Source organism: Podarcis cretensis, assembly GCF_951804945.1.
Source record: "Podarcis cretensis genome assembly, chromosome: 14".
Taxonomy (NCBI): domain Eukaryota; kingdom Metazoa; phylum Chordata; class Lepidosauria; order Squamata; family Lacertidae; genus Podarcis; species Podarcis cretensis.
In genome coordinates this window covers 948,322-975,175 of record NC_137183.1, presented here as the reverse complement: position 1 = coordinate 975,175, position 26,854 = coordinate 948,322, and the positions used below count along the sequence as shown (strand labels likewise).

The window sequence follows — 26,854 nt, the reverse complement described above, 5'->3', positions numbered from 1 at the left end:
CCCAGTCATTCACATGCTTTAACTGAGGGCCAAGTAATGTTTTTCCAGCTTGAGGAGCACACACTCTCATCAGTTTTTGGAAAGCTGTATGCCAGGCTGGGTGGGGCCAGAGGCAAAGGGGGTGGAGCAAACAGATGCAACTCGGAACTTGCTATGGGAGCCAGGCCAAAGCACTAGAGGCGTCTCCAGCTCTCCGCACCCTGCTTCATACAGGAAAGCAGAAGCATTATCACAGCTCAAGGGCCTGTTCCTGTCAGGCAAAACCAGCGCCGGAAGTATGAGAATGGAGGGGTCTGGGGAAGAGTCCTAAGAGGCAGGCTGACTGGCCCCTGGGGCTTGACTTTCACCACCTCTGCTTTAAACCAAGGCAACAAATGAGACGGCAGTGAAGGTGTGGGTTGTAGGTATATTTATTTGCAGAGAGAGAGAGAGAGAGAGAGGGAGGGAGAGAAAGAAATCGCCTTACAATAGCAAATAGGAACATTTACAGTTATCTCCAATTCGGACATGATCAAGTTAATGTTAAATACAAAACTGAGAAAGAGAGGGAGAGAAAGAAAGAAAAAGGGATTGTAAAAAATAAAAAATATGCGCATTCAAAAGAGCTTATTCCAGTATAAAGTTACTGAGGGCAGCTCAGATGCCACCCTCCTCCTCTCCAAGCAGAAATTGGGGTGGAGAGTGGCTGTCAGCCTGCTTTAAGAAAACAGGAGCTCCCAGTCTTGTCACTGGCAGGCTGCGCAAGGAGAAAGAATTGGATGTAGAGAGCAATTGCCCCACTTAAACAAAATTCGCTTTCAAGGTTTTGTCGGAGAGGAGGGGCTGTGGAAGAGAACAGATCTGAGGCCCGATATCAAGTCTCCTTCCTCTACCTCCCTTCTCCCAGATGTTTGGGGGTTAAGCCCCACTTATTTGGCCACTCACATCCACACTGTCCCCTGCTGAGTCCTTCGTACCAACAACTGCCTAGCATTCCTGGATAGCAGCAAAACTGCAAGTGGCTTCCACATGCCCCGCCCCACATCGCAGGAAAAGAGACCCACAGATCTGCACCCCAGCTAATAACCTTTTCTGCAGGCTTAAGATACAATCACAGGCAAGAAAGGTGAAGGCAGGGGAGAAGAATCCCACTGGGACGTGGCACGGAGGATCCTTGCAGGTTAAGGGGTGCATCCTGCTGTGGCAACATCACATGGACACACACACACACCAGGCACTGCGGCATTTGTGTGATACGACATCACAACTTGCACGCAACCTGTACGCCTCTGCACAACAGGTGTGCCCTTGCAAGTGTGTGTATGTTGAAGCTACATCAGTGGGTGAACTGGGATGGCACAGTGGGCAAGACCAACCTTGGGCAGGCTGGGCAGACAAGAACCATTAACATAATTCATAACACTGACGCTGCCACTCAATACAAAAGGTCCCTGTAAGATATTAGGACTCTGCATCGTATTTATGCAAAGAGAATACTGGCTACATCTTTGAACGAGGAGTGTGTACATACAGACAAGGAAACACCTAGATTCAGTGGTAGGCAAGATGGAAATCTTCTTCTATCCTGGCCTTGGATATAACTGGAATCAGAACCTTCTGCATCAGAACCAGGAAAGCAGCACCCCCTCTGTTTCCAGAAGGTGGAGGACACTGACATGGCAAGGAGTTCCATCTTCTCCCTGTTTGCCTCCAGTGGCAAGTCAGGGCTGGAAGTTTGGTTTGTTCTTTTTTTAATAAGGCACAGTTCAATCAAGGGTGCTAGTCTTGGAGAATGCAAGCCTTCATAGCCCATGGCTACTAGTTGCGACTTGAGCTAGCCAGCTAGTCAAACAGAAAGTTTCTGATAGCCTCAGCAGCAGAAAAATTGGCTCAAATCAGTGTTCTGGGCAAAGCTGCATCTGAAGATGCTGACGAATCTGGTTTGGTCAAGAGGGAGGAAGGGAGGAAACAGGGTTTGGCCTGGTCCCTGCTGCTCTGTGGCCACTGGGCCAGGATTCCTATTAGCTCTTCTCCTTCCCTGCCCAGGCGTGGGAGGAAGGGAGCAGGTTCTCTCTCTGTGCATGCTCAATGATGGCCAAGTAGCAGAAGTAGTACTGCTCGGGGGTCTGGATGCTGAAAGCTCGCTGCGTCCTCATCCGCACCACTGTCTGCTGCACGTTCAGCGTGCCCACGTCCTGCAGTTGAGACAGGCAGATGTCCAGAGCACAGAAGGTACCTGGGGGAAGAAGATCACCGTAAGCCATACCCAAGCCAGGACCCCTTGGACACTCCACATCCACCTTCCCCCACATCCTGGGGCCCTTGAGGTATTGTTGGACTCCAGCTTCCCTCAGCCTCAGTCAGCATGGACCAATGGTCAGGGAGGGTGGTCCTGCAACACATAATGGCCTTGCTCTGCCTCCACAGCTGGTGGCTCTGAATACCAGTTGCTGGAAACTGCAGGAGGAGAAAGGGCTCCTTTGCTTGGGTCCTGCTTGCCAGTTTCCCTCGGGCATCTGGTTGGCCACTGTGAGACCAGGATGCTGGACTGGACGGGCCAGTAGCCAGGGACCACATCCAGCAAGCTCTTCTTTTTATGTTCTTAACACCGGGAGGGCCACAGGTTCCCCACGTTTTGGTTCCCCACCCATGTTCTTCAAACCCTATGACTGATTTCAGCCAAATGTTCATTCATTCATTGTGGGTTTTATCCAATGAAGTGCTAATTTAAAGTAACAAAGGTATACTTGTTTTGCACCAGCAGAACACTGTGAGGCAAGAGAAAGATCAAGCAGTTTGCTGCCACGTTTGCCCTGCAACAGAAGCAACAGAAGGAACAGTCTACTGTCCAATGAGCTTCTGCGAATGCAGCTGCTGAACTGGATTCCTCCACTATGCTAAACTGAAACTCGCCCATCCACTAGTGCAAGAGCCCTTGCACTCATGGACAGAAAACTCTGGATATAGTCCACTGTCCTGAAAAATATCACACGCATACACAAATAGGAATAAGGAAGCCCTGGCTGCCTCACAAATTTCTTTTTGTCTGATTATTATTATTAATTATTACTATTATTATTTATTGAATTTCTATACCTGGAGGTCTCAGGGCGGTTCACATAAAAAGATCACAGTATATAAAATAAAAATAAAAGGAATAACCCAATAAAAACCCTGAAAAAAAGCCACTACTGAGAAATCCCCATTCTTGTGTTGCCACCCTTCAAACCTCTTGAGGAGGCACACAAAGAAGGGCCTCAGAAGATGATCACAGGGTCCGGGAAGGTTCATATGGAAAGAGGTGGTTCACGAAGTACAGGTGAAACTTGGAAAATTAGAATATCGTGGAAAAGTGCATTGATTTCAGTAATTCAACTTAAAAGGTGAAACTAATATATGAGATAGACTCATGACATGCAAAGCAAGATATGCCAAGCCTTTATTTGTTATAATTTTGATGATTATGGGGTACAGCTGATAAAACCCCAAATTAACAATCTCAGAAAATTAGAATATTGTGAAAAGGTGCAGTAGCTATTCAATCCATAACACCTGCAATGGGTTCAGTAGGAAGCACAATCATGGGGAAGGCTGCTGACCTGACAGTTGTTCAGAAAGCCATCATTGAGACCCTCCAAAAGGAGGGAAAGCCTCAAACGGTGATTGCAGAAGAAGTTGGATGTTTCCAAAGTGTTGTATCAAAGCACATCAATGGAAAGTTATGCAGAAGGGGAAAGTGTGGAAGAAAAAGGTGCACAAGCAGCAGGGATGACCACAGCCTGGACAGGATTGTCGGGAAAAAACCATTCAAATGTGTTGGAGACTTTCGCAAGGAGTGGACTGGGGCTGGAGTTAGGGCATCAAGAGCCACCACACACAGACGGATCCTGGAGATGGGCTTCAAATGTTGTATTCTTCTTGTCAAGCCGCTCCTGAACAAGAAACGACGTCAGAAGAATCTTGCCTAGGCTAAAGAAAGAAAAAAAAGAACTAGTCTGTTGCTCAGTGGTCCCAAGTCCTCTTTTCTAATGAGAGCAACTTTTGCATCTCATTTGGAAACTAAGGGCCCAGAGTCTGGAGGAAGAATGGGGAGGCACACAATGCCAGATGCTTGAAGTCCAGTGTGAAGTTTCCAATGCCAAATGCTTGAAGTCCAGTGTGAAGTGTTGATTTGGGGAGACATGCCATCAGCTGGTGTTGGTCCACTGTGCTTCATTAAGTCCAGGGTCAACGCAGCTGTCTACCAGGAGATTTTGGAGCACTTCATGCTTCCTTCCGCAGACGAGCTTTATGGGGATGCTGCTTTCTTTTTCCAGAAGGACTTTGTCACCTGCCCACACTGTCAAAAGTACCAAAACCTGGTTCAATGCCCATGGGATTACTGTGCTTGATTGGCCAGCAAACTCACCTGACCTGAACCCCATAGAGAATCTATGGGGCATTGCCAAGAGAAAGATGAGAGACATGAGACCGAGCAATGCAGAAGAGCTGAAGGCTGCTATTGAAGCTTCCTGGTCTTCCATAACACCTCAGCAGTGCCACAGGCTGATAGCATCCATGCCATGCCGCATTGAGGTAGTAATTGATGCAAAAGGGGCCCAAAGCAAGTACTGAGTACATATGCATGCTTCTACTTTTCAGAGGTCCAATATTGCTCTATTTGCAGTCCTTGTTTTGCTGATTTCATTTAATATTCTAATTTTCTGAGATTGTTAATTTGGGGTTTTCATCAGCTGTACACCATGATTATCACAATTATAACAAATAAAGGCTTGACATAACTTCCTTTGCATGTCACGAGTCTATCTCATATATTAGTTTCACCTTTTAAGTTGAATTACTGGAATAAATGAACTTTTCCATGATATTCTAATTTTCTGAGTTTCACCTGTATTGCGGTCCTGAGCTGTTTTAAGGCTTTATAGGTCAAAACAAGGACTTCTGGTTGACTGCACAGTTATGGCAGTTGAGACCTCTTTCGGCTGAAAGAGCCCTTGCACTTTGAAGTTGGGGAGACCGTGAGAGCGTCGCGGTTCCCCGGAAAAAAACTCAGATCGGGCATTCTGAGGACCTGGTGTTCCAGCGGGTGCACTTTAGCGACTCCCCTGCTGCCCGGTAAGCTCATTAGAGCCCCAAGAGTGAGCGGGGTGGGAGACGCAGCACAGCAGAAACGAGTGCTTCCTTCAAAGCAGAGAAACTCTGAGACTGGCTAGCTTGAGTGGCCAATTCCTTCATTAAAAAAGAGACTGAAAGTTGGAACTGTAAGTACTTAAAAACTTGATTTGGAAAATTGGGAAGAAAAGGGAGACTTAAAAACGGGGGTCGGTCCCCTTTGTGGAACAAAGTAAAAATCGGTGCGCTAAGACCAAAGCCTAAAAGGAAAGAAAAACCTTTAAAACTTTGCAAGCAATTTAGCCCCCACCCCCGAGGAAAGGGGGCTTTGGATAATTTGTGCTATTTTGGAAATCTATTAATAAGTCTGAGATATCCTCTTTCGGTACTGGACCACCCAGGAGGGAAGTCTAGTCTCCATTGTGACGTCACAATGGAAGTGGAAACATTCAATCCCTGTCTCTACTGAGTTGGTTATAAACTTTCCTGCGATGCCTGGCAACATTTTAAAGTGGATAAAAAGTGTCTTCGGATTCCCTCAGAGCAAGGGGAGCCTTGGAAAATTTTCTCTTTGCCATTTTTGTCGTTGGGATTTAATGAGTTTTAAAGATTAAGGAGGGGACGCAGGTGGCGCTGTGGGTTAAAGCCTCAGCGCCTAGGGCTTGCCGATCGAAAGGTCGGCGGTTCGAATCCCTGCGGCGGGGTGCGCTCCCGCTGCTCGGTCCCAGCGCCTGCCAACCTAGCAGTTCGAAAGCACCTCCGGGTGCAAGTAGATAAATAGGGACCGCTTACCAGCGGGAAGGTAAACGGCGTTTCCGTGTGCGGCTCTGGCTCTGGCTCTGGCCAGAGCAGCGATGTCACGCTGGCCACGTGACCCGGAAGTGTCTCCGGACAGCGCTGGCCCCTGGCCTCTTAAGTGAGATGGGCGCACAACCCCAGAGTCTGTCAAGACTGGCCCGTACGGGCAGGGGTACCTTTACCTTTTAAAGATTAAGGAAGCTGCTCCTGATCCGGCTGCGGTGGGATTGGTGGAGGGAACTTGTTTTTCTCCCTTATTGTACCAGACTGTGTGACTGACCTTGACATTCTTTAGCTATGAGTTCAGAAAGAGAAAGGCTGAAACGTGGTTCTAAAGCAGCACCACAATTTGAGGAGTCGGTGATGTCAATGTTAAATGATATTAAAGAAGGATTAGATCGTAACACAGCTTCTATAAATAAGTTGGGGAAATAGATTGAACATTTAAGTATCAACATGAAAGATGTGAAAGATGAGATAAACACATATGATGCAAGGTTGACACAGCTGCAAAATGTTAGAGTGCAGGATCTGGAACGCTTGCAGTATGAAAATGCAAATTCAATCGCTTTTCTCCAATTGAGTGCGAAAGAATCACATCTGAGATTGAGAGGGGTCCCTTTTCTGGAAGAAGATAAACTCAGAGAATCTTTTATAGGATTTTTTGTGGATTTCTGGGATCTGAAAAAAGAGGAAGTGGAAGATTGGGTAGAGAAAGCTTACAGATTTGGCCCTAAAAAAGAGACCAAAACAGCTTACGATAGTATTGTGGTCTTTAAGACCAAGGAACAAAGAGATATCATTTTGGGACATCATTATAAAAAAGGCCTTAAAATTCCTGACAAATCGGTGGTGCTCTTTAAAGAAATTCCACGGCAATTTTTGAACCTGAGATCTCAGTACAGGGACCTGACTGACAGAAAGAACATCTTTTTTAGGTGGGAATTTCCAGAGGGGCTATCTTTCAAATTTGAAGGAAGACAGCAGAAGACTCTTGAGGAGGACAGATTTATGCAAAAGCACTTGGTAGAACTTGGATTACAAACCTCACAGCCGCTGGGAGCAGAGGCAGCATCCCCGTAAGTAGACAATATGGCATTGAGAATCTATTCATGGAACGTAAATGGCTTGAACCTACCCCCAAAAAGGGGGGGAAATTACCATATTTTGGAAAAACAAAATTTGGATATAATTTGCTTACAGGAAACCCACATTACAAGACTACATAGAAAAACTCTAATAAATAAAAGATTGGGCCAATAATTTATTTCTTCTGACAAAGTTAAAAAAAGAGGAGTGGTTTTCTACATTAAGGAAAAATGGAATCCAAAATTTGCTTTTAAAGATGAGGAAGGAAGACACATAGCAGTTGAAATTACAGCACAAGGTGAGAAATATTTGTTATTAGGAATCTATGCACCTAGTGATGGCAAAGTGGAATTTTTTAAGAACTTGAAAACAAGTCTGTTGGAATACATAGATTATAAAATTATATTGATGGGGGACTTGAATGGAGTTGCATCTACTTTGATGGATAGAACTCAGAGATCAAAGGCTACGAATTCTGGCAGACTACCTAAGACTTTTTTTTACCTAACTGAAAAATTTGATTTGTCAGATATTTGGAGAATAAAATCCAATGGAAAGAGACTTTACTTTTTTCTCAGGTGCAAACCAAGTATTTTCGAAAATGGACTATTTATGGATATCCAGAGACTTGGTTCCTAAAGTAATAAAAACAGAAATTTGCCCTAAAACTTGCTCAGATCATAATGCAGTTTTTATGGATTTGAAAATGTTTGTTCAGGGTTCCTTCAGATGGCGAATGAATGATGATTTGTTGAGAAGTACATCAATTGTTAATAAGGCCAAAAACCCCTAAAGGATTATTTTGAACTTAGTATGAATCAAGGAATGGAAACAAGGGTTATTTGGGGGGCCAGCAAAGCTGTAATGAAAGGGTTTCTGATACAACAAAACTCAATTAGGGGGGCCACTAGGGGGCGCATCAGAAGATGGCTGACAATAACATCTCTCCAACCCACACGAGGTAATTTGGGAGTAAATAGCCTCCCTACCCCCCCAGGATTGTGGGGTGGGACTGCCCTTGCCTGCTGTGCCCTATACCACCCCCGAATTTGTGGGGATGGGGCACTAGGCACAATGCCCTCCTGTGGGATTTCGGCGCTCCTGGACACCGTCTCTGATCCGCGCCACTAGCTGCAAGAACTTCAAAAGAAACAATTTGGATGAAGCGAATGCACATATTTCAAGGAAGAAGGGGGAGTAAAGACTGCTAACAGAAGAGATCTCTGATAAAACAAGAAGAGTCGAAGGAGCAAGTATAAATCACGAGAAGATACGCCAAGACTTGGTATGGCAAAGGGACTGATGGGGGAGGGGGGAAAAACCTTACTTTCTTATATGTGATTAAACAAGAACCCCTCCCCACAAGTCAGAAATGTCGTTTTAAGGACTTAAGCTGTGGATTTAAGGCTGTGTGGAGATAAACTTTTGAACCAAAGCATGTTTTGAGAAGAGCGTGGAATGTATAAGGGCTTTGGAATGACGCAGTTAAAAGTGCCGTCGCCATATTGGGAAGTTCTTTCGGAGGACTTAAGTCTGAGAGGAGAAATAGAGAAATAGAGCTGTTTTTATACTGTGGGTGAAACTCCTCAGTGGGACTTAAGAACGACAGTTCTGTAATTAATGATGGAAAGAGCGCTGTTATCTATGAAGGCGATGATATATGGAAACCATCTTGATTTGAGGATTGGAAGAACGGAAAAATTCACACAGGATTATTATTGGTGTTTATCGGTTTAAGGAGACTATCAGAAGAGATCATAAAGAAAAAAGAGAAAATATATGAACAAGAGGTGATGTGGAAACAGCAAGATAAGACTGGATAGAATTATGAACTTTGTTTGGACTGATTTGGACATTAACGCAGTAGCAAGAAGATGATCAGAATCCCCCTTCGGATCTTGAAATATGGGTCCCCTCAACAAAATTTAAAATTTGGCTTTGTAATTCGGAATTTATGTGATGTGATTTGATTTGATTTGATTTGATTGGCCGGTTAATAAAAATTATTTTTTTAAAAAAAACTCAATTAGGAAAAAGTCACAGAATGAGAGAAAAGATAAAATTATGGAACAACTAAAAGACAAAGAGAAGAAGCTTAGAGGAAACCCAAAGAATTTGCAGATCCAAAAAGAAATTAAAGCTTTACAGGTTCAATATTCACAGTTAGTAAATCAAGAAATTGAATGGAAGATAAGAAGGATAAGACAAAGAAATTTTGAATCTGCAAATAAATGTGGGAAATTATTAGCCTGGCAATTAAAGAAGAGACAAAAACAAAGTACTATTACAAACATTGTAACAGAAGGAAAATCTATAGAGAACCCTGCAGACATTAGAAAATGCTTTTATAAATATTATAAACAACTGTATAAAAAGGATAAAGAGGATATGGGAAAAATCAAGCAATTTATAAAGATTAATGGTTTGCAGCAGATTCCAGAGGATAAAAAGAACCTACTTGTCAGGGAACTGCCATCGGAAAGACAGGAGGTGGAGGGGCTCTCAGAAGTCAGGAGAGACTCAGCAGCGGCGGAAGGCAGCAGCAGGGGGAGAGTGGGAGATCAGGGAGAGAGAGAGACGAAGGAATGGCTCAGGGAGTCTTCCGGCGATAACAGCGGAGAAGTCTCAGGTCCTCCCATAGGTACACCCACTCCTCGCCGGAAACTGTCGCGCCGAGAATCTAGACGACGCGTTTCCGTCAAGGAGCTTTTATGCTGGAGTAGATTCCGTAAACGCCCACTGTCGGATTCTGCCAGCGACTGAGGGAGCCATGCTTAAGGGCTCCGCTAAAAACAGAGCCTTGCTAAGTTGAGCAAACTCTGAGGGACTAAGCTTTACGCACAAGCAGCTCATCATCCCATCACAGCAATCCGACAGTCTCTGAAAGCCGCTTGTGCAAAAGAAGCATTATGAGCAACCCAACCGGAGCAGGAGACGCAGGAAGAGCTGGAGCGGGTCCAAGCCTGGAAGAAAGGTACAGGATGTTGGAGGTCCAGCTAGCGCTGCAAACGGCTAGGCTCGAGGAGAGGAGGGCTCAGGATGCAGAAAAGGGGAAAGCCACCCCACTCACGAGGAAGGTGCCAGGATTGGTGCAGAAGTTTGGGGGGGATCCCAGGAACTATCAAGCCTTTAGAACAGAGATGCAATATGCCCTCAATCTGCAGTTTGATGACTTTCCCGATGAGGAATCGAGGGTAGCGTTTGTGATTGGCCATCTCGAAGGAGGGGCGAAGGACTGGGTGAGACCCCTGATGGCAGCTAATAATGATGCCCTAAAGGACTCGAGGAAGTTTTTTCACGCCATGGACCTGATGTTTTCCAGCGAGATTGAGCAGGGAGTGGTGCGCAGACAGTTAATGGGGTGTAAACAGGGGAGCCGATCTGTCCGTGAGTACTGGACTGAGTTCACCATGTTGATTCATAAATTGGGATGGGACCTGTCGGCGGAACCCATACAAATGCTCTTTGAAGAAGGGCTATCTTCGGCGGTGAAGGATGAACTTTCCCGGGCGCCCAGGGCGGAGTCTATGGACCAGCTGACTAAATCAGCACTGGCCATAGGAGCACGCCAGGAGGCGAGAGCTTTGGAGAAGCGGGAAGGGAAGGGGGAACGTTGGAGGGATTTCCGCATTCCAGAGATTCCCGAGCAGCATTCCCCGCCAGTAGAGCCGATGGAAATTGGAACAGCGCGCGCGCGGGCAGTTTCAAACCCCAGTGAAGGGCGGAAGAAGGAGGGAAAGGGCGCCAAGAAATGTTTTCTCTGCCAACAGCCAGGTCACTTTGCCAGAGTCTGCCCACAAAGAAAGGAATGGCAAGGGATGGCAGGAGCTGTTGGGGAGGAGGAGGAGGGAGTTAAGGAGCAAGTAAAAGCCAACGCCTGGCTGCCACCATCGGGGCACAGCAGCCAGGCCAAAGAGCAGTAAATGTGCCCACGCCGGAACCACCAAGACCAGCGCTTGTAATAGAGGTGTCGCTAGAGCTGCCAAACGGACACCCACTAAAGATAAAGGCGCTATTGGACTCAGGCAGCTCCTGTAATTTTATGAGTAAGGAGTTTGCAGCCGAACACCAGATACAGACTATCCCTCTAAGTAACCCTTTGCAGGTGACCACGATTGATGGGAGGGCGCTGTTGGGAGGAGAAGTTAACCAGCAGACTGTCCCAATGATAATGAGGGTGGCAAGACACACGGAACTGATAGCGTTTAATGTGGCCACCTTGGGAGGAGCACCCATTATTTTGGGAATGAGCTGGCTAGCGCTGCATGATCCGCTAGTGGGATGGCACCAGAGAGTAGTCTCATTTGGGTCAGCACACTGCCTGGCACACTGCAAGGAAGGGGAAGCCCAGGTGGGAGCCAAGGCCACCCTAGCAGGGATGGAAGTAGCTGATAAAGGGAAGGTACCACGACAATACGCCAACCTGGTTAACGTCTTCAGCGAAAGAGAAGCAGATAAACTGCCCCCGCACAGACCCTTTGACTGTCAAATTAACTTACTCCCAGGAGCACAACTGCCAGTGGGCAAGCTGTATGCAATATCAGACAGTGAGATGCAGGAGTTAAGGGAGTTCATTGACAAGAATCTCAAGCGAGGTTTCATCAGAGAGTCACAAGCAGTGGGGGGCAGCCCAGTGTTCTTTGTGGACAAAAAAAATACTAATAAACCCAGATTGGTCATGGACTTCCGGGCCCTAAATGCAGTGTCAGAACCAGTGACTTTCCCCATGCCCAGAATCGATGACATTTTGACCCGGGTGAGGAAAGGGAAATTTTTTACCAAGCTGGACCTAAGGGGGGCATATAATCTGATACGTATGAGAAAGGGAGATGAGTGGAAAACCACTATGTTCACCCCCTTGGGGGCCTTTGAGTACCTCGTTATGCCCTTCGGTCTACAGGCGGGCTCGGCCTGTTTTCAATCGTTCATGAATCACGTCCTGGGACCATTGCTTTACAAGAACTGTGTAGCATTCTTAGATGACGTCCTGGTGTACTCAGAGAATGAGGAGCAGCATGTGCGAGATGTAAGAGAGGTACTGAGCAGACTGCAAGAAAACCAGCTGTGGGTGAAACTGGAGAAGTGTCAGTTTCATACCAGAGAGGTGGAATTCCTGGGGTACCGGTTGTCAGACAAGGGATTGGCCATGGATCCCAGCAAGGTTCAAGCGGTACTGGAATGGAAGACACCGAAAACTAAGAAAGGCGTGCAAAGGTTCCTGGGCTTCGGAAACTTCTATCGGAAGTTCATCAAGAACTTTGCCCACTTAACGGCGCCCATCACTGATTGTCTTAGCAGCAAGAAGAAATTTGTCTGGACGGAAGAGGCGCAGCGAGCGTTCGAAAGATTAAAGAAGGCGTTTGCGTCGGAAGAATAACTTTTGCACGTGGATCTACAGCAACCAATGAGAGTGGAGACTGACGCCTCAGACCGAGCGGTGGGGGCTGTGCTTCTACAGCCGGGAAAAGATACGTCGGAATGGAGACCGTGTGCCTTCTTCTCGCGGAAGTTGAACAAATCCGAGAGGAACTACACCGTATACGACCGAGAATTGCTCACCATTCATGAAGCGTTCCGGAGATGGCGACACTTGTTGATTGGGGCGCAGCACAAGGTCCAAGTGCGGACCGACCACAAAAATCTGGAGTACTGGAGAACTGCCCGAGTACTGAACCAGAGACAAGTGAGATGGGCCCAGGAGTTCTCCAAATTCCATTTTGAAATTCGTTACGTACCAGGACCAGAGAACGTAAGGGCGGACGCTCTCTCTCGAAAACCTGAGTATTTAGAGGGGGAGGGAGCGCCTGAGGAAAGGCATATCATCCCTGAGGACCACTGGGTGTATGGGGCGGCATTGGTGGGGCAAAGAGAACTGGTAGAGGGCACCGAGAACGATGAATACGCCCAAGAGAAACTCAGAGAACTCAGGGGGACAGGGGAGAACACAGGGGGGTTTGAGGAAAAGAACGGGGTGTTGTATTACAAAGGGGCACTGTACATACCCGATGGGGAACTGAGGGGCAGAGTGCTCAAGCAGTTACACGACAGCCCCACAGCGGGGCACTTCGGGCAGCACAAAACCATGTGGTTGGTTACCAGGGAGTTTTGGTGGCCCAAGGTGAGGGAAGACGTACGGGAATATGTTAGGTGGTGCGACAGGTGCCAGCGAGCAAAAGGGGAGAGGCTGGCACCAGCGGGGCTATTGGAACCCTTACCCACACCAGAAAGGCCATGGGAGGCAGTATCCATAGATTTTATGACGGACCTGCCAAAATCCAAAGGGAAGACAGCTGTCATGGTGGTGGTAGACTTATTAACTAAGATGTGCCATTTTATAGCCTGTTCACACGCGGTCACAGCGGAAGAAACCGCCAAGTTGTTTGTAGAGCATATTTTCAGGTTGCATGGCGCCCCCTTGTGGGTGGTCAGCGACAGAGGGAAACAATTTACTTCCAGGTTCTGGAGGAAGCTCATGAGCTTACTGCACGTGGAAGTCAATTTTTCCACTGCCCGGCACCCAGAAACAAATGGGCAGGTGGAAAGGGCAAACGGGATTTTACAACAATACCTGAGGTGTTATGTAAATGACAGAGAAAATGATTGGGTAGATAAGTTGGCCCTGGCAGAATTTGCCTACAACAACGCGGAGAATGTGTCCACAGGGATAAGTCCCTTCCTGGCTAATTATGGGTGTCATCCCAGGGCATTTCCAGGAGAAGGAGGGGAGAGATGGAGTGTCCTGGCTGCGGAACACTTTGTTGAAGAGATGGAAGCGATCCACCGGCAACTCCAACTTAACTTAGAGAGGGCCAAGGAAGAATACAAAAAGCAAGCAGACAGAAGCAGAAGGGAAGGTGAAACCATAGGGGTGGGGGACAGGGTGTGGCTATCCACCCAAGGACTGCCGTTCAAGGGAGGGTGTAAGAAATTGAGACCCAAACGGCTGGGACCCTTTGAGGTCATACAACAGGTCAACCCGGTGGCATTCAAACTCAGATTACCCAACCACATGAAACTGCACCCAGTATTTCACAGGTCTCTACTGTCGCCATACCGAGAGGGGCGAGAGTGGGGGGAACGTGAGAGGGAGGTTACTCAAACACCAGTCATAGAAGAAAGGGAACGCAACATGCATGTGGCAGAAATCATTGATTCCAGGTGGAAAGGGAATCAGGTGGAGTATTTAGTAGAATGGGAAGGGGAAGCAGAGTCGGAAAACACATGGGTACCGGCAGAGGAGGTCAATGACGAGGTTTTAATAGAAACGTTTCATCAACGGTTTCCAAGGAAACCTCAGCCTGTGGGACGGTTCAGGAGGGAACACTTCGGCACCACCGATGAGGAAGAGGAGTTTGAAGGGTTCCCAGAATCAGGGCTGGAAGAGGGAATAGACTCAGATGGGGAAGAGGACACAGGGAGAAGAGACGGGAGGCAGTGGAGAGAAGTGTTTGAATCCTCTGATCATGAGGAGTGTTCTTTCCGGGGTTTTCCATCCTCACTGCCAGCAGGGGAGGGGGCGGGAGGGGGTGAAGGGGGCCCTGGAGGGGAGGTGGATGTCAGGGAACTGCCATCGGAAAGACAGGAGGTGGAGGGGCTCTCAGAAGTCAGGAGAGACTCAGCAGCGGCAGAAGGCAGCAGCAGGGGGAGAGTGGGAGATCAGGGAGAGAGAGAGACGAAGGAATGGCTCAGGGAGTCTTCCAGCGATAACAGCGGAGAAGTCTCAGGTCCTCCCATAGGTACACCCACTCCTCGCTGGAAACTGTCGCGCCGAGAATCTAGACGATGCGTTTCCGTCAAGGAGCTTTTATGCTGGAGTAGATTCTACTAAAAGGTTTAATTACAAATCAGGAAATGGAACAGGCAATAAATTCAATGCAACTTGGCAAGACACCAGGACCTGATGGTCTATCAGCGAAATATTATAAGACACTGAAAGGCTGGCTCATCCAAACTCTGGTAGAAGTATCTAATTCGATTCTGCAAGGGGGAAAAGCACCTGAAACCTGGAAGGAAGCTTATATTACTCTGATTCCTAAACAGGGTCAAGATAGATCCAATGTTAAAAACTACAGACCAATCTCCTTACTCAATGTGGATTACAATTTTTTTGCAAATATATTGGCCAACAGGCTAAAGAAGGTTTTATCTAAGTACATTCACAAAGACCAGGCAAGATTTCTGCCTGGAAGACATATGAAAGATAACATTAGAAATTATGTGGATATTTTGGAAAAGTTAGAAGCAAGAAAGAGTTGTAAAGCAACATTAATGTTTATTGATGCAGAGAAAGCCTTTGACAATGTATCTTGGAGTTTTATGTTACATTATTTAGAGAGTATGGGGATAGGCCATGATTTTTTAAATGGTATTAAAGCGATCTATCTAGAACAAAGAGCCAAAATTATTGTAAATAATGTGGTTTCAGAGGAAATTAGAATTGAGAAGGGAACCAGGCAAGGGTGCCCACTTTCCCCTCTGCTGTTTATTTCAGTCCTGGAGGTCTTGCTAAGTATGATTAGAAAGGATGAACAAGTCAAAGGTATCACAGTAGGTTCGAAACAATACAAATTAAAAGCCTTTGCTGATGATCTAGTATTGACATTATAAGATCCAGACTCCAGTGCAGTTAAAGCACTGGAGCTGATACAAGATTTTGGTCTGGTAGCAGGATTTAAATTAAACAAGAGCAAAACCAAAGTAATAGAGAAAAATCTGGATAATGAGGGAAAAAAATTATTACAAGAAAAAACAGGCCTAGATTTTGTGAAAAAAGTTAAATATTTGGGAGTAAACCTGTCCAGGAAAAATCTGAGAAATTATGGTATGAAATTAAAAGAGATTTGGCGATATGGTCAAATTTAAACTGTCATTAATGGGCCAGATTTCTGTGATTAAGATGAATGTGCTGCCAAAGATGCTTTTTTAGTTTCAAGCCCTCCCAATTATAGATAATGTGAAATGTTTTAAAGAATGGCAGAAAGCATTATCTAGATTTATCTGGCAGGGGAAGAAACCCAGAATTAAATATAAATTACTTATGGGCTCTAAAGAAAGAGGGGGATTTTCCCTGCCAGATTTAAACATTTATTTTGAAGCTGCTGCACTTTGCTGGACTAAAAAATGGATGCAATTAGAAGATACAGATCTATTAGATTTGGAGGGATTCGACAATGTGTTTGGTTGGTATGCATATTTATGGAATGACAAGGTAAAGGCCCATAATGCATTTAAAAACCATGTAATTAGGTGCAAATGGTGCAAATTGTGTTTCAAGGGGGAAAGTTGATACTTGTTGGGATTTACGCGCCAAATGAAAAGAAAGCAGAATTTTATGGCAAACTACAGTGGTGCCCTGCAAGACGAATGCCTCGCAAGACGAAAAACCCGCTAGATGAAAGGGTTTTCCGTTTTGGAGGCGCTTCGCAAAACAAATTTCCCTATGGGCTTGCTTCGCAAGACGAAATGTCTTGCGAGTTTTTCCGACTTTTCCCCCCTTCCCCCCTTTTTCTAAGCCGCTAAGCCGCTTATCCGCTAAAAGCCGCTAATAGCGCTAATCGGCTAAGCCGTCAATGGGCTTGCTTCGCAAGACGAAAAAACCGCTAGACAAAGAGAATCGCGGAACGGATTCTTTTCGTCTTGCAAGGCACCACTGTAAATGAAATAATGTTAGAATACTTAGATCAGAAAGTGTTATTAATAGGAGATCAACAAAATACACTTGAATCAAAAAGTAAAACTCATTAACAACAACTTATCAGATAATCTTGAGATATCCAAAGGTACCAGACAGGGGTGCCCTCTGTCTCCATTATTATTTATTACTGTCCTGGAGGTATTAAATAAGGATCTGAGAGAATCCCCAGAAATCAAAGGGGTGAAAGTGGGGGTAAAGGAGTTTAAAATAAGAGCCTTTGCAGACGACTTAGCTTTAAGCCTGGAAGACCCAAAACATAGTGTAAAAGCAGCCCTCAAAAAAATAGAGGATTTTGGAAAGATGTCCGGATTTAAGTTAAATAAAGATAAAACAAAAATGTTAGTAAAAAATATGAGTAAAGAAGATATAGAAGAATTACAAGCCACATCAGGAATTATGGTAGCTAAAAAGGTGAAATACCTGGGAATTTGGCTGATATCGAAGAATATAAACCTGTTTAAAGACAATTATGAGAATGTATGGAAAGAAATCAAGAAGGACTTAGACACATGGTCTAACCTGAAATTGTCATTTCTGGGTAGAATATCTGTGATAAAAATGAATATTTTACCAAGAATGTGATTTTTATTTCAAACTATACCGGTAATCAAAGGGACAGCACAATTGAGAGAATGGCAGAAAATCTTATCAAAATTTGTCTGGCAGGGGAAGAAACCAAGAATAAAGATGAAGATATTAGTAGACAAAAAAGAAAGAGGGGGTTTCACCCTGCCTGACTTGAATTTATATTATGAGGCTGCTTGCTTAGTCTGGTTGAAGGAATGGTTAACACTGGAAAACATGGATCTCCTGGACTTAGAAGGGCATGATAATAGGTATGGGTGGCACTCATACCTATGGTACAATAAAGGGAAGGTACACAAGGGATTCACAAATCATGTGTTTAGGAGATCATTATATGAAGTGTGGGAGAGAAATAAAAATCTCTTAGAGAGAAAGACACCTTGGTGGATATCACCAGTAGACATACTGACAATTAAAAAAAGCAATATGGAAGGGAAACGAGTAACATACGAGGATATTACCAGGAAAACAGAGAGAGGGGTAAAACTGAAACCATATGACCAAATTGAAACTGAGTTAACGGGATGGCTACAATATCATCAGATTAATAATCTACTAAATGAGGATAAAAGGAGAAATGGGTTTGAGGATAAAAAGTCGAAATTCCAAGTTTAACTAATAGAGTGTAAAGGAAAATTGTTATCTAGCATGTATGATTTACTGCTTGAATGGTACACAAAAGATGAAGAGGTTAAAGAATCGATGATAAAATGGGCGATGGATATTGGGCACAATATTGAACTGGAAGCATGTTTAAAATTATGGAATGTTGGTTTGAGATTTACATGATGTATGGCTTTAAAGGAGAATGTATTAAAAATGATGTATAGATGGCATTTGACGCCAATAATATTAGCTAAAATGTATAGGAAAAAAGACAGAAAATGTTGGAAATGTAGGGAAATAGACAGAGATTACTTTCATATGTGGTGGACTTGTGGCAAGGAGTTCTGGGAGTTAATCTATAATGAACTTAAAAAGATATTTAAGTATACTTTCCCTAAAAGACCAGAGGCATTTTTGCTAGGTCTGGTGGGAAAAGAAATTAAAAGAAAAGATCAGAACTTGTTCATGTATGCCACAGCCGCTGCAAGAACTTTACTGGCCCAAAGATGGAAAACACAAGATTTACCAACCATCCAGGAGTGGCAGGTGAAGATGATAGATTTTGCAGAACTTGCCAAATTGACAGGGACCAAGAGGACCAGAGATACAATAACAATTGGAATAAATTTACTGAATATATAAAGGAGAACAACAAAAATATTAAGACACTAGCAGGACTGGAATAACACCTCCAGTGTAAAACAGTAGTTATGACAATATTATAAGCAAAAAGTATGTGATGTATATACCAGCGGTCGGGAGTGAGGGAAGTCAGGAGTCGGCAGAGTCAAAGGGATTATAATGTGACAATAAGGATTGTTGGAAAAAGAATTACATGTTGAAAAAAATAAAAATTTATTTGGGAAAAAAACAAACAAACCATGTAATTAGGAAATTGCTGTATAATGTTTGGAAAAAAATATAAAGATCTCTTAGAAAGAAAGACTCCCAGATGGCTTTCACCAATGGAGGCAAAGGCCCAGAAAAAACTAAATATGGATACCAAATGGTTGAGATATTATGATTTATTATTGGAAGAAGGAGGTTACAAATTAAAACCATTTGATCAAGTTAAAGATAAGTTAAACTGGTTACATTACACCGGTCTACAACAAGTTTGTTGTCTGCGTTTTTTCAGTTGATTTAGGACGAATCTGATGCGCTGAATCCAAAAATCACATTGGTTTTGCTCAATCAGGTCAAGTTTTTGAGCTATGGCCACGTCTTTTTTTACGTTTTTGTTCACATGTACGCTTGTGTGGAGCATTTTAGAAGAAGGTGGGGGTAAAATGCCATGTCGAATAATTGTTTTGATTGGAAATGATTATTTTAATGACAAGAAGTCATTCAGGTCCGATAGTTCTGGGTGATTATGTCAAAAAGGGATCAGTTTGAAGTCATAAAACCTCGAAATCTTCTGTAATTTGGTGCGGCAAAGCATAAAGTTGGGGGATCAAAACTAAGTTAATGGGGCAGCCGCCCCATGAAGTATCCTGATCTTCAATCAGCACGTCGTCCTGTAGCTCATTGTGATGAAATTCCAGTGCCTATTTTCGGAGAACTTCCTGACATTAGTGACGAAGATGCCTCCAGTGTTGAAGGACATGAAGAAGAAGTAGTTCTTGAAGATGATGCTCCACATCCATTTCCCCAAAAGGAGTTGAATGATCTAGTTTGCGACCTCAGCTTGTCAAAAGACTCTGCCAAACTGTTGGCATCCAGATTGAAGGAAAAAAAACCTCCTCTCTGACAGTGCTCGCATCAGCTTCTTCCGAAACAGGCATCAAGAGTACCTCCATTTTTTCTCAGAAGAGAAGGACTTGGTGTGCTGTGCAGATATTGCGCAGCTTCTGCTCAAGCTTGGAGTGCCACAGTACGAACCCAAAGATTGGAGACTGTTCACTGACAGCAGCAAGCGGTCACTGAAATGTGTTCTGCTACACAACGGCAACCAGTTTGCCTCTATACCCCTGGCTCACTTAAGTACACTGAAGGAGAACTATGAAGCGGTGAAGTATGTGCTGGAGAAAATTGGTTATGATCAGCATAAGTGGTTTATTTGTGTTGACCTGAAGATGGTGAACTTTTTGTTGGGACAACAGTCTGGCTTCACCAAGTACCCATGTTTTCTGTGCATGTGGGATAGTAGGGACCGTGCTCAGCCTTACACGAAGAAGGACTGGCCTGTGCGGGAGGAATTGGTGCCTTGCAAAGAAAGGAACTTCATCAACGACCCTCTGGTGGACAGAGACAGAATACTCTTCCCACCACTGCACATCAAGTTCGGCTTAATCAAGCAGTTCACCAAGGCTCTGGACAAGGATGGTGACTGCTTCACTTACTTGTGCCAGGCTTTTCCAGGATTGACCATGGAGAAGTTGAAAGCTGGCATCTTTGATGATCCTCAGATCCGTCAGCTCATCAGAGATCCAGAGTTCGGAAACTCAACGAACGAAGTGGAACTGGAAGTGTGGAAGGCATTTGTTCTGGTAGTGAAGACCTTTCATGGCAACAATAAGGCCAGAAATTACGCAGAACTTGTCAACAACATACTGAATGCTTTCAGAAACCTGGGCTACAACATGAGCATCAAGATGCACTACCTATTTTCACATATGGACCGGTTTCCTGAGAACCTGGGTTCAATGAGTGACGAGCAGGGGGAGAGATTCCATCAGGACATGAAAGAGATGGAGACCAGGTATGAGGGTCGCTGGGACGCAGTCATGATGGCTGACTACTGTTGAACTCTGAAGAGAGACCTCCCTGCCGCTGAGCATTCCAGGAGTTCCAAGAAACGGAAGTTCAAGCCCTGAAGTTTGAAAAATGCTGAAGCAACATGCAATTTACTTGTACTTACCTTTATCAATGCCCACCATTCAGTTTACAGTAAACCTGACCTGATGGAGAGAAACGGATGCCAATTCCTGATTCAGCAGTGCAAAAATACCCTAAATCAGTTGTAGAAATCTAGACAACATTCAAAAAGTAAAAAATTGTTGCCCAGTGATCACCAGATTAATGAATTGTATAAATGGGATAAGAAAAAAGGTTTTGCTTCTGAAAAATCTAAGTTGGAGATGGAGTTGTTGGATACTAAGGATAAAAATTTATCTAAAATGTATAAGTTATTGTTGGAGTGGCATACAAAAGATGAACAAGTTAAATCTGTGATGATAGATTGGGCAAGAGATGTAGGACATAGCCCTTTTAAAAGGGCTAAGGAAATATTGAAAGAATTCTATGAAATAAATGAAAATCAGGATACGGATAAAAAAATGATTTGGGAAGCGAGTAAAGCCTATATGCAGGGTATGTAATACAACAAATGGGAAGGATAAGGAGAAATAAAGATACTAATATTATGGAAATAAATAAATAAGAGAGAAAGAAAAAGATTTAGTGAAAAACCAAAAAAATGAAGATATCCTCCAACAAATAAGGAACTTACAAGCCCACCTATCGAATTTAATAAATAAAGAAATAGAGAAAAAAATTACATGGACAAAACAAAGATATTTTGAACGGGCAAATAAACCGGGTAGGATGCTGGCATGGTTTATTAAGGAAAGACAGGTAGAAAGAGTAATAAATAGAATTATTGACGAAGAAAAAGAAATTATTGACCCAAAACAAATCAAAGAAAGATTTATAAAATATTTAAAAAATTATATAAAGTAGAATTGAAAGAGGAAAAGAAAATCCAAAAATACCTATTAGAAAACAGATTACCAGATATAGAAGAAGAAGAATATGCAATTTTAAATTCAAATATTGAACTTGAAGAGATTAAAAAAGTGATTAAAAATATGAAGGATGGGAAATCGCCAGGACCAGATGGAATTTCAGTAACATATTATAAAAAATTAGAGGAAATAATAACACCCAAATTACAATTAAATCTTAGACAAAGGAGAAATACCTAGTTTGTGGCAAGAAGCATTGATAACCCTTATCCCAAAGCAAGGTACGGATTTGAGACTTATAAAAAACTACAGGCCAATATCTTTATTGAATATACACTATAAAATATTTACTAGAGTTCTTGCAAATAGAATGAAAACTCTGCTAAAAAGGATAATTAAAAAAGATCAGGCAGAATTTTTGCCAGCCAGACAAATAAAGGACAACACTAGAATAATTATAGACTTAATAGAATATGCCGAAATGAATCAAAGTAAATAAATTTCAATGCTTTTGGTAGACGCTGAAAAGGCATTTGACAGTGTCTCTTGGAAATTTATGATTAAAACCTGTGAAAGTTTAAATTTAGGTAAAAGAATTATGAATGGAATTCAAGCAATTTATAAAAAACAAAGAGCCAAATTAATCCTAAACAATGAAATTACAGAAGAATTCGACATCGAGAGAGGGACACGACAGGGATGTCCTTTATCCCCACTCCTATTTATAACAATATTAGAAACCCTATTAAGAGCTCTGAGAAAGGATGAAGAAATAAAGGGCATATGTCTTGGTACACAGTGTTACAAAGTAAGAGCATTTGCAGAAAATGTGATTATTACAGCCGAAACACCAAAAGAAAGTATAAAAAAAGCATTAGAAAGAATGAAAGAATTTGGCGAAGTAGCAGGATTCAAACTGAACAAAGATAAATCGAAATTGCTAACAAAAAATATAGGCAAGAAAGGGAATAAAGGAATTAGAGGAAACAACAGGACTAAAAATAGAAAATAAAGTGAACTACTTAGGGATATGGATTACAAATAAAAATACAAATTCATTTAAGTATAATTATATTAAAAAATGGAAAGAAATTAAAGGAAGTATGGATAAATGGGGAAAACTAAAATTATCATTAGGAGGAAGAATATCTATGATTAAAATGATGATACTCCCCCAAATTCTATTTTTATTTCAGATGATTCCAATTGTAATAGGAACTAAATATTTTATAAGCTGGCAAAGAGATCTTGCAAATTTTATATGGCAAAGGAAAAAGGCAAGGATAAAATTTTTTTTTAAAATATTTTTTATTGAACTCTTTTTCATAAGAACAAAAACAAACAAGAAAAAGAGATACAAGAAAGAAAACAAGAAATAACAAACAAAAGATACCACATGGCAAAAATACAAAACCACCGACACATACAACCATACAAAAAAAAAGAAAAAGAAAAAGAAAAAGAAACGAAATGAAATGAAAACACAAAAAATACACCCACCCATCCCAAAACAGTGATTGACTTCCCTTCAAAACGGCTTGAGTTGTACTCCCACGTTATTTTCCTGCGGGGTATTTTTGTCACCTTTGTTTACACCTCTCAAACTTTATGTATCACCTACTGTGATTTTAATGTTACCTAGATTTGTTTCCATGTATGTAAGAAATTTACTCCAGTCGCTAATAAATTTTACATTTTTCTGATGCCTGGTCTTCTGTGTCATCCTTGCTAGCTCTATATACTCAACCATCCCTAAAGGGAAGGCTTCCGGTTTTTTAGGGAAGGTGTATCTCAAAAAATTTTTTAGTTCATCATAGATAAGTCCCCAAAACCTTTTTATTTTTTCACAGGTCCACCACATATGATGGAAGTCTCCTTCCTTCACCTTGCATTTCCAGCAAGTTTTATCCCCCGTCTTGTACATTTTTCCTAGTTTCACAGGGGTAAGATACCACCTGTACATCATTTTTTGTAGGTTTTCTCGAAGATCAACACATGCCGTAAATTTCATGTCCTTATTCCAGAGTTTCACCCATCTGTCATAGTCTAAGTTATAACCAAGATCTATGGCCCATTTAATCATTACCTCCTTTACCTCCTCGTCCTTCGTGTCCCAGTCTAATAGTTGGTTATACATTTTAGATAGGAGTTTGGAGTTTCCTTCTATTATTTCCACCTGGAATCTGGACTTTTTCTCACTCATCCCTATTTTTTTATGCTCATTCCATAGGGAATTGATTTGGTAGAATTGTAGCCAGGTTGTTAATTTATCCTTAAGTTCTTCATATGGTCTGAGCTTCCACCCTTTATCTGATTTTACCAGTAGATCCTCATAGGTCCATCTTTGACCTTCCATGTTAGATTTTTTTATTGTCAAAATATCAACCGGTGATAGCCACCAGGGGATGTCCTTTTCTAAAAGTTTCTTATTTCTATTCCATACCTCAAGTAGCGCACCTCTGATTATGATTATAGAATCCTTTGTGGGCCCTCTCCTTATCCTGCCATAGGTACGCATGCCAGCCAAACCTGGCGTCAAACCCCTCCAAGTCCAGCAAATCTACATTCTTCAAGATAATCCAGTCCTTAATCCAACACAGACACGCAGCCTCGTAATATAGTTTCAGGTTAGGAACGGCAAATCCTCCCCTGTCGCTGCGGTCTGTGAGTAGTTTAAATTTAATTCTTGCTCTCTTGCCCTGCCAAATAAATCTGGACAGGGTTCTCTGCCAGTCTTTAAATGATGTTGTACCCCTGATCACCGGAATGTTCTGAAATAAGAACAGCAACCTTGGGAGGATACTCATTTTGACTGCGGCCATTCTACCCGACCACGAGAGTCTTAGCCTGCTCCAGGTGTCCAGGTCTTTTTTAATCTCTTTCCAGGTCCTTGTATAATTATCTTCTACTAAATTTATATTTTTCGCGGAGACCCAAATGCCCAGATATTTCACCTTTTTCACCACCTTAATTCCAGTTTTTAACTCTAACAGGTTTCTTGACTCTTCAGTTAAGTTCTTTGTCAGCATTTTAGATTTTGCTTTATTTAGTCTAAAGCCGGACAGATTTCCAAACTCCTCAAGCAGCTCTGGCAAGGATAAAATTAGAAGTAATGATGGGCCCAAAGGAAAGTGGAGGATTCGCAGTGCCAGATTTAAGAAAGTATTTCGAGGCAGTGTGTTGGTGTTCGATAAAAATATGGATATTATTAAAACATAATGAAGTCCTAACACTAGAGGACTAACACTAGAGGGTTGGGACAAAATATACGGCTGACATGGCTATTTATTTTATGACAAAAAAGAACAACATAAAAAATGTACAAATCACATAGTAAGAAAGGCTCTATTGGATGTCTGGGAAAGAACAAAAGGAAAAATTATTGAGAAAACTCCCCAATGGGTTTCACCAGTGGAGGCAACTACAACATTAAAGAGTAATGCAAAAGAGACTTGGCCAACATATAGGGAAATATTAGAAGATGCAGACAGAAATATTAAATTAAAAACTTACGAACAATTACAAACATTTGGAATAAATTGGTTACAATATTATCAATTAAAAGCAACATATGAAAAAGACATAAAAGGGGGGGATTTGAAAATAAAACCTCAAAATTAGAAAAGGAAATATTGCAAAGCGATCAAAAAATACTTGCAAAAATGTATAGATTATTAATGAAAACCACCTCAGAACACGAGACGAAAGGGGAAAACATGTTAAAGTGGGAGCACGATTTGGGATATGAGATAGATCTGAAAAGATGGAAAACTTTTTGGGAGAAAAACATAAATTTTACTGCGTGTGATTCATTAAGGGAGAATTTCAGAAAAATTCACCACAGATGGTACCTAACCCCTGACAGATTGTCAAAAATAAATAAAAGGAACAATGACAAATGCTGGAAATGTAACAGAACAAAAGGTACCGTATTTTTCACCCTATAGGATGCACTTTTTCCCCTCCAAAAATGAAGGGGAAATGTGTGTGTGTCCTATGGGGCGAATGCAGGCTTTCGCTGAAGCCTGGAGAGCGAGAGGCGTCGGTGCGCACCGACACCTCTCGCTTTCCAGGCTCCAGGAAGCTACCCGCAAGCCTTGCGTGCCCGGGGGAACTCCCCCCGGGCGCGCAAGGCTTGCGGGCGGCAGCCTGCAGCGCGGAGCAAGGGGCGCCCTTAGTAGGACGGCCATGCTTCGCGCAGGTGTCCGCAAGCCTTGCGCGCCCGGGGGGAACTCGCCCCGGCGCGCAGGGCTTGCGGGCGGCAGCCGGCAGCGCGGAGCACGGGGCGCCCTTTGGAGGACGCCCTGTGCTTCGCGCAGGTGTCCGCAGCCTGCCGCCCGGTGGGCGGGGCGCCCTGAAGCAGAGCGCCCCGCGCGCCGGACAGACATCCGCAGCGTGGGGAGCCCTGCAGGAGTTCCCCACAGGGCTCCCCACGCTGCGGATAGCAGCCTGCCGCCCGGCACGCATGGCACCCTGAAGCAGAGCGCCCCACGCGCCGGACAAACATCGGCCAGCCCCACAAGCTCGGGGGACAGCGGGGAGGCGCAGCGCCACCATCCCACTGTTCCGCGACCTGGTTTTTTTTTGGGGGGGAAATAAAGGAAAAAAAATTTCCTTTATTCCCCCCCCAAAAAAAAGTAGGTGCGTCCTATGGGATGGAGCGTCCTATGGGACGAAAAATACAGTACGTTATACCACATGTGGTGGACTTGCCCAAAGATTAAAACCTTTTGGGACATGATCCACAACGAAATAAAAAAAATGATAAGGACATCACACACAAAAAAGGCAGAGGCATATCTACTAGGAATTCTAGATAAAGATATCCCAAAAGATTGTTGTTGTTTAATCATTTAGTCGTGTCCGACTCTTCGTGACCTCATGGACCAGAGCACGCCAGGCACTTCTGTCTTCCACTGTCTCCTGAAGTTTGGTCAGACTCATGCTGGTAGCTTCGAGAACACTATCCAACCATCTCGTCCTCTGTCGTCCCCTTCTCCTTGCGCCCTCCATCTTTCCCAACATCAGGGTCTTTTCCAGGGAGTCTTCTCTTCTCATGAGGTGGCCAAAGTATTGGAGCCTCAGCTTCACAATCTGTCCTTCCAGTGAGCACTCAGGGCTGATTTCCTTAAGAATGGATAGGTTTGATCTTTTTCCAGTCCATGGGACTCTCAAGAGTCTCCTCCAGCACCATAATTCAGAAGCATACACTCTTCGGCGATCAGCCTTCTTTATGGTCCAGCTCTCACTTCCATACATCACTACTGGGAAAACCATGGCTTTAATTATACGGACCTTTGTTGGC

The 26,854-nt window shown here is 43.5% G+C and overlaps 1 protein-coding gene across 2 annotated transcripts in view; it reads right to left on the bottom strand.

The window, feature by feature from the left end:
• Positions 1 to 394: 394 nt before the first annotated feature.
• Positions 395 to 26,854, bottom strand: part of PTPN9 (protein tyrosine phosphatase non-receptor type 9) — a 78,830-nt gene continuing 52,370 nt past the window's right edge. For both annotated transcript variants that reach the window (XM_079953302.1, XM_079953303.1), the window contains exon 13: positions 395 to 2,215. In XM_079953302.1, the coding sequence (XP_079809428.1) occupies positions 2,001 to 2,215 (215 nt within the window). In that variant the 3' untranslated portion in view covers positions 395 to 2,000. The remainder of the gene's footprint in view (positions 2,216 to 26,854) is intronic.